The 11,054-nt window shown below is 43.7% G+C and overlaps 1 protein-coding gene across 3 annotated transcripts in view; it reads right to left on the bottom strand.

The window, feature by feature from the left end:
- The window catches only part of Aig1 (androgen induced 1), a 235,147-nt gene that overhangs the window by 38,563 nt on the left and 185,530 nt on the right, over positions 1-11,054 (bottom strand). For 2 of the 3 annotated variants that reach the window (XM_031380452.1, XM_031380451.1), the window contains exon 4: positions 7,242-7,357. In XM_031380452.1, the coding sequence (XP_031236312.1) occupies positions 7,242-7,357 (116 nt within the window). Of the gene's footprint in view, positions 1-5,236; positions 5,307-7,241; positions 7,358-11,054 lie in introns of those variants that run through there. The other variant, XM_031380453.1, reaches the window with a different exon arrangement.

Here is an 11,054-nt window from a genome sequence, read left to right on the forward strand (position 1 = left end):
GAGGAGGAGGAGGAGGAGGAGGAGGAGGAGGAGGTAGTAGCCAGAGTGTCAGCAGGGCCAGGTAATGAAGAGTAGCTTAAAGTGTGTAAGGAATTTTGGACTCAATCCATACAGGCAAAGAGAAATCTACACACTCAGATCACCTTTTAAAAGTCATCTGTGGACAGACAGGGGGATGGCAAGAGGGGGGGGTAGCAGCTTCATGTTCCTGCTCAGGAGACACTTCTGGAGCTCGGACCATAGTAACAAGCACGAAGGCAGAGCCAAGTGGGAAGCTTCTGAAGATGCCTTGGAAGCACAAGTCTGAGAACTGGTGGCCTGTTGTTGACACCAGAGCGATGACGTCAGGACATCTGTGTGTTTCTGATATGAATAGTGGCATGGCTGAGGATGTTGGGGCTGGTGGGGGGGACAAGTTTGTGCATGAAATAGGACATTTAGATATGGCCTGAGGCAGTTTTGTAATTGCTAATTGTGTACATATAGTATATACTTAGGAGACTCTGAACTGATGATCACAGAAGAGACCGGATGACTCAGGGAGAGTGAATGGGGAGCTGGCGCTGGACTCTGAAGAACTCCAATATGGAGTTTTGTGTGGATGGGGAATGCCCACAAAGAAACTGAGAGAGATTGCTGTGATCCTTGGAGGTGGGAGGTATCCATAGGAAGACTGGTAGAGTCCTGAAGTTACAGGAAAACAGTGTTTTGAAAAATAGGGATAACGCAGCAATCGAGATCAGTCCTACAAAGCATGAGTGACTTCAATGAAATGGAAATCACTTGTTACATCCGTAGAGATTTTGCTAATGAACAGTTAAGCCACGTTGGGGTGGGCTAATAATAATAATAACAATATATACTCTGGGTATATGCAAAGCTAATATTAATTTTATCATTAATATTATCATAGTGATCACAACAATCTTTTGAGGGTAATGGGTACTATTAATCATCTAGTCTACAGAGAAGAAGAATGAGACAGAGAGATGTCACGTGACTATCCTAAGTTATACATTAGGAACATGACTCAGGCTCAGCCAGTCAAAGTCAGGAGTTCATTCTCCAAACAGTGCAGTGTCCTGACTCTTTTGCTTTTTAAAGATTTATTTATTTATTTATTTTATGCATGAGTATCCTTTTGCACTCTTCATATACACCAGAAGAGGTTATCAGATTCCATTACAGATAGTTGTGAGCCACTATGTTGTTGCTGGGAATTGAACTCAGGACCTCTGGAAAAGCAGTCAGTGCTCTTAACCACTGAGCTATTTCTCCAGCTGTTTTGTGTGTGTGTGTGTGTGTGTGTGTGTTTGTTTGTAGATTTATTTATTTTATTTCTGTGAGTACACTGTAGCCGTCTTCAGACATACCAGAAGAGGACATCAGATTCCATTACAGATGGTTGTGAGCCACCATGTGGTTGCTGGGAGTTGAACTCAGGACCTCTGGAACAGCAGTTAGTGCTTTTAACTGCTGAGCCACCTCTCCAGTCCCTGTGTCCTGACTCTTAAACACGCATGTGAGAATGGATATAATACAGTGTGAGGAAGTCTTGAGAGCAGCTTAGCTCTGCATGACACAATGGGCAGCAGGTAGACGCCCAAGTGACTGTTCTTACAAGAACAGTATTGGTAAGGCAGAGCCAAGTAATGGGTTCAGATATTGACTGGAAACATCTAGGAGGGAGACTGAATGAGGTGATGATCAGTGGAAGGTTCCAGAGTAGTTGAGATGGAGGGGTGGCTGAGCATAGGTTTGGAGATTCCCTGCTGGGGAGGAGAAAATGGGCACCAGAAAAATGTTTGCAGAAGGGGTCAGTTAGGAATTTTGTTTCCTTGTCCTGAAATAAAATTTGAAAGGCATAAGAAGTAAAGTGAGGGGGAGGGGGTGTATAGAGATGCAGGCTGCATCAAGGAGATGGCAGCACCGACTCAGTGGTTCTGAAAGCCAAGGGTAAAGCAACCTTAGTGACAGGATAGGTGGAGGGAGCTGAGAGGCTAAGGGAAGGCTCACACGGAAAGTTATCTGTGGGTAGGTAAGGTCAAGAGCACCTCTAATTCCTAGCTCTCTGGGGACCCAGAGAGCAGCTGAGAACCAGCCCTTTTGGGTGGGAGAGTATGGAACTCAACAATAACTACTGGGAACTGAGATAGACAGTCTACTCAGGCCTTTTTGGTTCACATGCAGAGCTGAGACTCATCTGACCTGTGCCCTGGTGAACATCGTGAGGGACCTGGAACAAATCACTGTCAGACGTGAAATCCTTGGTTGTCTACACAGGCTTCTTGTTAGAATCCAAGAAAACAATGCTTTTTCGGCAAAGCACTCGTGAAAAAAAATGAGCAGATTGGGATAATGGGAAAGCAATGACATTCTCAGCTCCCAAGGGAGAGCTGAGCTCTGGAAATAACTTAATACGTGAACCATAGGAACGTTTCAGAAAAAAAAAAATGCTTTCAACATTCTCAATAGGCTTCAGAGAGACAATCACCATGAAAGAGGAGCAAGACCCATGAGAACAGGGCACAGAATGAAAATAAAAACATTGTTTGGGGGAAGAGAAAGAGAGTCTGCAGACATGCAGGATTTTTTTTTTCTGCTTAGAGAGACAAAAGACTTTCATTAGGGAAACTATGTGTTCATTAGTCTTCACAACTCTGAGAGGCAGATGTTCGTTCCCATTTTAGAGCAGGTAAAAAATGAGGCCAAGAGAGGATCGGGATTTTTTTTTTCTCCAAGATCCTAGGAAGTAGGGAGCTGAACAGAGCATTCAAAACATCTGCATACTCATCCCCAGATGAAGCCTAACCTTTGAGGAGTGAGGAAATGTGGAAGGCATGGAGGACCACAAGGAGATGTGGCTGGTTCCCGTGACCTCTGACTATGGCAGTGCATACTCGGTTGCTTGCTCTTGGAAAATTCTTGTCTCAAAGTTTCACTTGTCATTGGGCCATGGAGACACCTCAGTGCTAAACTTTCCTCTGGTAAAGCAGATTCCCATGCAGCTTATCTATTTCAGGACATAAATGGAGGGACAGTGGGCTGTCCCACGGCTGCCCCTCCCTTACTTGCTGTATCCCTCCTGGCTCAGATGTGAGGCATAAGGAAGGTCCTTAGACCACATCTCAGCCTCAGCTCCAACATTTACCAGGGATTCTCCAGTGCTTGCCTTAGTGAGTGTGTAGAGGTACCTCCTTCTCAGGTGTCTCCACAGGACTCAAACTCAATTAGCAACGGCACTTTCCCTTCCCCAGCTGGGAGAGTTGGGGAGATGGCCATGGAGAAGAGTGGGCTGCTTTGATGGTGAGGAGGGAAGCAGAGCCCTTGGCTGCCCCTTCACTAACCAAGGTATCACGCTTTCAGCTTTGGCCCTGTATTCCAGGACCAGAATATCTGAAAAACAAAACAAAAGACCCCCCCCCAAAAAAAAACTCAAGTACTATAAAAAATATAAAAGTCAACCATTATGGTGGAACAAAAGGTTCAGGTCGAGCAGGAGTTATTCAACCTTCTGATAAAGAGAGTAAAGGCTGACTGTATTTGCTCACCTGGTGAAGAAGCATCCTATTGAATGGGACTTTCATATGATCTAAATTTCCACCTTCATTTTAGTTTTTTTTCTCATGTCTAAGAAGATCATGCTTTACAGTAAATTGTTTTGTCAAAAATTTTCAGTGTGTCTGAAGATAATGTATGTAAGGAGAAAGCTACCGCTTTCATTTCAGGAGGAGCTTGAGAAGACACGGAAAGGTACCAACAAGAAAACAAGACAGAACCGGGGATTCTGTGGCTAGCTTTGGTGGGACCTAGACTTCAGATCTGAAACCATTTGGGACTGGATCGTAAAAGGGAAATCACACCGAAGTCTGATTTAACTTTTTTGTTGTTGTTGTTGTTGGGAAGTTGTTGAATGAACACATTTGGGATAATGAGATTCAGAATATGGAATCTGTCTGAGAGCATCAGGGCTGTGAGACAATAAAAAGCAGATTTTCATGTCCTTCAGAGTTGTTTTTGATTTCTAAAGCGCAGACTGTGTGAACGAGGGGAGTGAATCATGCAGTAAGGGAAAGAACTTAGCACCCTAACTGAAATCCTCAAACCCTGAAGAAGAAAGCATCAGAATTTTCCTGGCTGTGTGTGGACGAGCTTCTGCGGACTGATGGCAGCACATGCATTTCTGCTAGGATGGAGGCCTTGGTCTGTGGGCTCTGCATAAAAGCACGGTGCCCTCCCAGCTCCCGAAGACTGAAACCATCCTCTTCCATAATTTCAACCCAAAGAAGCTGGGGCTCAAAAAGGTGAAGTAGGGGAAGCTAGGGCCCCAGCCCAGGAAAGGGGCTCAATCCCTAGACTTGACCACACTTGACGTTTTCTTCAAAACACACAGAACTCCCCCCCAACTTCCGTAATAAATTCATCCACAGAACTATTGACACAGGAGTAGGCAGCAGGGGGCTTAGTTAACAGTGGGGACTCTGAGCCATGAACATGGGCTTGCACTCTCATTTTGGTAGTAGGCTAATAGTGTGTCTCAGGGGAGCTATCCATCCTCTTTGAGCTTTTATTCCTTCTCTGTAAGATAGGTAAGACATGCTTGTAGAGTCATCTGAAGTAAATAAAAGAGTATTTGAAAACCGTGTAGCATAGTGCCTATCTCCAAGGAACAGTATCATGATACATGATAATCATTATTCTGCTTCAGGCCAAGGGCCCCCAATGCATGCTCAGCAGCTTATAAAAGGGTACAGAGAAGTGTGGAGGGAGTGATGGTGGAGGGGGTATGGATGGGAAGGTAGTTAAGAGTGCCTCAGGAATGGACAGGAGAATACTTGTCTCTCAAGTATTTGAGCAACTAAGAGGGAAACATGGTAGGCAGACACAAGTGTGTCTGAAGAGTCTAGAATGACCAAGGGATGCTAAGCTTGGAGAAGACCCCGATGGGGCTGGGGGGGTGTACAACTCAGGGGTGACAGTGAACAAAGGTCCTCAACGATCCTATCCAAATCTAGGAGGAGAATAAGACAAGACAGAAAGGAGACTTAGGAGACTGGAGAACCAGAGTATAACAAGAATAGCCAGACAGCCTGGCCAGCAGTCCTGAGGTACAGTCAACTTGCCATACTCAGCACTGGAAAGCAGACCCACTTATTGTATAATTATCACAAGCTAAGAGGAATAGCTTCTCCCATCTTGGCATGAAGTTCTGGAATGATTGAGTACAACACCAGTATGCTATCAGAAGACTTCATTTCCTGATTCTTTCACGGTTGGGTCACTGGTGTGCTGGGCCATGAGACAGTCTGGAAGGGAACAAAAGCCAGTACCTTTTGACAACAATTAAACCCTTGGATTTGTATAATGTGACTTGACTCGAGGGGCATTGTTTAGCTTTTGGCAGAGCTCTGAAGGCCTACGGCAGAACACCAAAGGAAAAAAAGTCTACTTTGAAAGCTCTCTCAGAGCAAATCCGAGGGAATTTGCTGGTTAATGCAAGTACATGTCTAAACAAGTACCGGTTTGCCGAGGGAGTCCACGGGGCTGGCAAGCTTCCTTGGCACAGAAAGCATGAGTAATGCTTCACTTTAACGAGGGATCTTGGGGGTCTATAATGAGGACTATGTGGTATTTCCCATGCGTCTCTTTGGAACGTGGGCTGACTGTATACACAGTGGAAGAAAAGTCATCAGGAAGAACATGGTTCCTGAAACCTCCAGGCTCTGCAAGATCATTTAATAGCACATGAATAAATTCTCATAAATACACTACAGCTCGCAGAGAGAACTTCCTGTCCCTTGCATAAGCCAATACACTGCAGTGATGAACTTGCTGGGGGAGAGAGCTGACTTTTAAGGCCAAAGGCAGTCTCAGAGAGCACCCCTGAATAACTGTGCATCTTCCACAGTTGAGTTTTCTGAAGTGAAGTCTTTAAATATCAAGTTCTTATTTACAAGGCACACAAGTTCATTTCCAAGATATAACATTATTTATTTACATTTCCCCAGCAAGCCAAATCTCTTGGACTTTTTCTATCAGAGAAGGTCAATATTTAAGACTCTAAGCAAGAAATTAAAAAGAAAAAAAGAAATAAGAAAACACCCTTGAAAGTGATTAGGAAAACAAACTTCCCAAGTCCCCATGAATAGTGTCTTTCCCGTTGGTGGTATGGCTGGAGCCAGAAGGCAGTAATGTTACTCTCTCTTTGTTCTGAGGTTTATACTCTGAACAACACTTATATCCAGCCACATCTTATGACTTCCTGTTGCTCAGGGTTCTTTCATCTCAGGTCTTGGCTATTATATCATTGTTAATGTAAAGTGTGTGAAGTCCTCTACAGACCCTTCTCTTTCTGAAGTGTAGGCTTGCTGGATTTAACATGCTCCCTGGAGACTGGATCTTCCAAAGATCTCAGGGTGTGAGTAGGTTGCTCTCCAGGGCTCTAGGACTAAAAGGAGCGGCTGGTGACCCAGAACTCAGAACAAGAGAGTACCAAAAGGAAGAAATGCTCACTGGAGAATTCCCTCCCTGTGTTAATATATCAAAGTGGGCTTGGAATTATAAAGGGAAATTTAAAATTCTCTATGCTGTTAATTATATCAAAGTGTTGAAACATGATAAACACTGAAATGAACACAAAATACACTTACTAAGCAAAATTTGTATTAGATAAATTTGGCACTCTATCCTTGGGCCTTCGGTGCGCTCATGAGACCACATGGAGATTTCTTGTGGTTTATCTACCAAGATACCCAAAAGCACATCAGTTAAGTGCATTCTACTTGTAAGGTATCATTTTGAGATAGGTTTTAAGTAGATCCACAAACATGCACATTTTCACCGACAGAAGCTGGCTCGTCTGCCTTCACTTGTGTGTGTCGCAAACCCCACTCCCCCAACAAAAGCAACAACAAAAACATAAACCCCAGCAAAAGAAAAAGCCTTTAAGCTATAAAACTAGTGTCCAAGACAAACATTTAGTTTGAAAACAAGTTGAAAAACGTAGCCTTGGAAGGCGCACTGCTTACATGGGATTGTTCAACAAATTCCTGCTGTGTGAGGTTTGGCATATATTTCTAAAAATATAAGCATCTGGGGAAACAAGACAAAGCCCAGGTCTTGGACCAAATGAGACACGCAGTGTGAATCTGTTAGTGATTATATCCATAATGCATTAGTTGCCCAAATTTAGCGGTGCAGAATCTAATACAGTACGAATGCCCAGCAGGCTCGGTCCTTACCATAATATATAGCCCACGGAGAAGCTGCATATGGCGGCAAGTCCACTGCTCCTGCTGGGATACTGATGGTGGGATGTTCTCATCTCGATTAATATAAAGGGCAAAACCGTTGTGTGCTGGAAAAGAACAGGGAAGACTAGATTCTTATCATTGTACATGTGCAGTCATTTCTCTCCAACAGGAGAACGAATGGTATAAATTCCCAGGACAGACACCGTGCATGGCTCTCCTGGGAGAGATGGCTAAAAAACACGTATTGCAGCAACTGTTCCATTAGTACTTTTTTTCCCTGCACCTGAAGCATTGAAATTTTATTTTATTTGATATTTACAGTAGGAAAATTTTATAATATAAAATGACATAAAAAATAAAGGAAGACCAAAGAAAAGGCAGAGACAAAGAGACAGCTGAGTGCATTTTTCATGTTCAGTGCATGCTCCATTTTAAAGAGCCCAGGATCTCCTTCCTGCCTAGAGAATGGTCCTGCTCACAGTTGAGAAGGGTCACTTCCCATCCATTAATGTAATCAAGATAACCCCCTACAGGCATGCTTGGACCCATCCCCAGGGCATCCTAGATCCTGTCAAGGTGACAATAAACACTAGCACTCATAGTGTGTATGACATTTTTTTCCATTCTATCACACTGTCTCTACATGGTTAAGATCATATCGTGAAAGGAGTTTTGTTTTAGCCTCACAATACTGTAGCTGAAGAACACTTTAAAATTTAAATACTATATTTAAAACTCACATTTTAAACATTTTTAAGTATTTTAAAGATCTAATGTTAAATATGTTTAAGGTAGTTAAAATTTGTATATGTGTATCTATTATGAAAGTAGCATTTCTTTTTCTCCTTTTATTGATAATAGCTTTTTTTTCTCACTCAATATACCCTGCTTGTAGTTTTCCCTCCCTTCACTTTTCCCAGTGTTTCCATAACTTGCATCCCGTCTGGATCTACCCCCTTTCTGTCTCTTGTTAGAAACCAAACAGGCATCTAAGGGATGATAATAAAATAGAACAAGATAAAACAGAACGGGACAACTTGAAAGAGGACAAAGCAAACAAAGGGAAGGTAAAGAGTCCAAGAAGAGGCGCGAAAAACAGGTATCAGTGCAGGGACACACTGAGACACACCCCTTCACACCCTTCGGGAATGGTGGTTAAACTCAACACTGCAAGCCATGAGAGATCAGCAAAACCTGTAAAGCAATTAATTAATTAAAAGGAACAAAAGCTCTGACACCACTTGTATATATTTTTAAGTAAGCACAATATGTTTCCCTGTGGCCTATTCAACTATCCTGTTAGTTACCTTTCTTCCCTGCTTCCTGTTCCTCCAGTCTAGTCATGCCCCTCTGACTTTTCCACCTTTCCACACTTGTGTTCTACTATTTCCTTCCCCTGTGCTCTTTCTCCACATTCCCTTTATACTTTCCTGGCTTCCGTGGTCACCCCAGGTGCTATAATCAAATCCACAGATCTGGAGGTAGGATCTGCAAACAGGAGAGAACGCACAGGGTTTGTCCCTTTGCCTCTGGGCTACTCCATTCATGTTAGTATTCCCAGTTCTATCCCTTTATCTGCAAGCTTGATGACTATATTTTTCTTTACATCTGAAAAAATCCTATTGTGCATTTGTATCATGTTTTCATTATCCATCCATGAGTCAACAGAGATCTAGGCAGCTTCTATTTCCTGACTATTGCAAACAGAGCAGCAATATCCTCGGTCAATCAAATATCTCTGTAGTAGATGTTGAGTTCTGCAGTCACATGATAGGTGTGCTTTTATGTTTTTGAGTATTCTCCACACATAATATCATGGTGGTGCATCAGTTTGCACTGCCACCAACAGTGAACAAGGGTTCCTTTCCGCCCACATTCTTCCACCATTTACTGCCAGCTGTGTTCATGATCTAAGCCATTGTGACTGGGGCAGATGCAAAGTAGTTTTATCTCACATTGCCTTGATTGCTAAGGATGTTAAACACTTTCAGAGATAGTTTTTAATCATTCAAAACAAATGCAGTGTGTTTCACGATAAAGGTTCTAGAGAGAATAGGTCTGGGGAAAACATACTTCAATATAAAGGATATATGTGACAAACATCCCACCTAAATCCTAAATGGAGAAAAACTTGAAGCAATCCGAAGCGGAAACTTAAGGGTTCTTTGGAAAAGTCCGTTGGACGGTGCTGTGTTGAGGCAAACACATGAAGGACCATTTCAATGAAGCAGACACAGGAGAGAGGATGCTCTGCTAAAGCAAGCACGGGAAAGGACACGTGATGTTTGGAGAGTATAAATAGGTCTCGATGGACAGTGCAGGAGGCTGAGCTCGGCTTGCTGGTATGGCTAGCTGTGTAATGCTTGTGGGTCTCTTGTCTTCATTTTCGCTGATCTTTGATTCCTTGAAGTACGCACAGCCAAGAACTTCTGGCTTTCATCAGGGTCCCTCCTGCTGGCTTGTGCTGAGGCTGAGGCCTGGCTGTCACTGCTAGGTCATACCACCACTGCTGATTTGAGTTTGTTATTCTGACTCTACTGAACTGGACTAACGGTGTATCTGTGAAATGTCTGCAAGTGGATCATGCCGCTGCTGCTAACCTGTAGGCTTGTGGGTCCTGCATCTGCTCCTCCACAGGGCGTGGCCGCTCAGGGAGGCAGGATGCAGGAAGTTGACTGAGCCATAGGGAAGCCCCAGGACATGGCTCAGGGGTGGGAACTGTGGAAGAACTGAGAATGGAGTGGGGGCTCCTTGGGCTGGGTCTATCCCGGGGCTGACAGAGGGAGAGGTCAGGAGGGGAGCTCCAGCTGGTCCTATGGAGAGAGTCCTTGGCTTGATGTGGTGGTGGGTTTGAGCTTGGTTGGGAGCACAGAGATCTTCTACAGGAGATTAGACAGTAGCTCTGTAGGCAAAGGTCTCCATGGCTCCCTACCTCAGATCCCATTGAAAAGAGACAGTCTATGGTTTTAAGACATTTTTTTTTGTCATGGCAGAAAGTAGATGAGTAAAACCATATCCCCACTTCTCAGGGTGGGCCTGAGGTTAAATACCTTTTGCACGGATGAATGTCTGGGAAGGAAAGCTTATTGGCCAAGCCCTCCAGGCCTTTAGATACCTCATTAAAATCTCTATCTTGAGGCTACAAGACCACAGGTCATGTCCTCTACCTGTGGAGGGCCTTGGGGCGTTGCCCTTACATGACTGATGGCCACAAATCTGTGGGGTCTGTGGCTAGTGACAGGGGCCTGGTGCCTGGGAACAGCCAAAGCGCCTACAGTCCCTTCAGGGTTCCTGGGGCTTCTAGCTTTAGCTCAACCAGGGACCAAGCTACCTTTCACGGTCCCACACTAACCTGTGAACCGAACTGCTGATTTCCAGACAACATAGATGGGAGTTGCTTCAAAGAACTCTTCTAAACAGGTCTACTTTCCCCTTATCCTTTCTTTCTCACTCCCTCTGGTGGGAGGTGGGTTAACAGGGAAGTTAAAGCATGTAAGAACCATCATTAAAAATAAGGTTTGAAAAAAATTAAACCTACAGCAATCTCATTAAAATCAGGAACCAGACATGGCTGTCTACCCTTCCAGCTCCTTTAAACACTGCTTGAAGCCCCCAGCTAGAGCAGTTAGGTAGGAGAAGGAAATTAAAGGGATCCAAATAGGAAAAGGAGCCAATTTATCCCTTCTTGCAGAGACCCTCCTAAAAGTTCTACAAGCAAACTTTTTTTTTTTTAATTTTATTTCAAACATTTTTTTTATTTTAGATATTTTCTTTATTTACATGCGGATTTCTCCTTTCCCA

The sequence above is a fragment of the Mastomys coucha genome, unplaced genomic scaffold (genome assembly GCF_008632895.1).
Source record: "Mastomys coucha isolate ucsf_1 unplaced genomic scaffold, UCSF_Mcou_1 pScaffold2, whole genome shotgun sequence".
Lineage (NCBI taxonomy): Eukaryota > Metazoa > Chordata > Mammalia > Rodentia > Muridae > Mastomys > Mastomys coucha.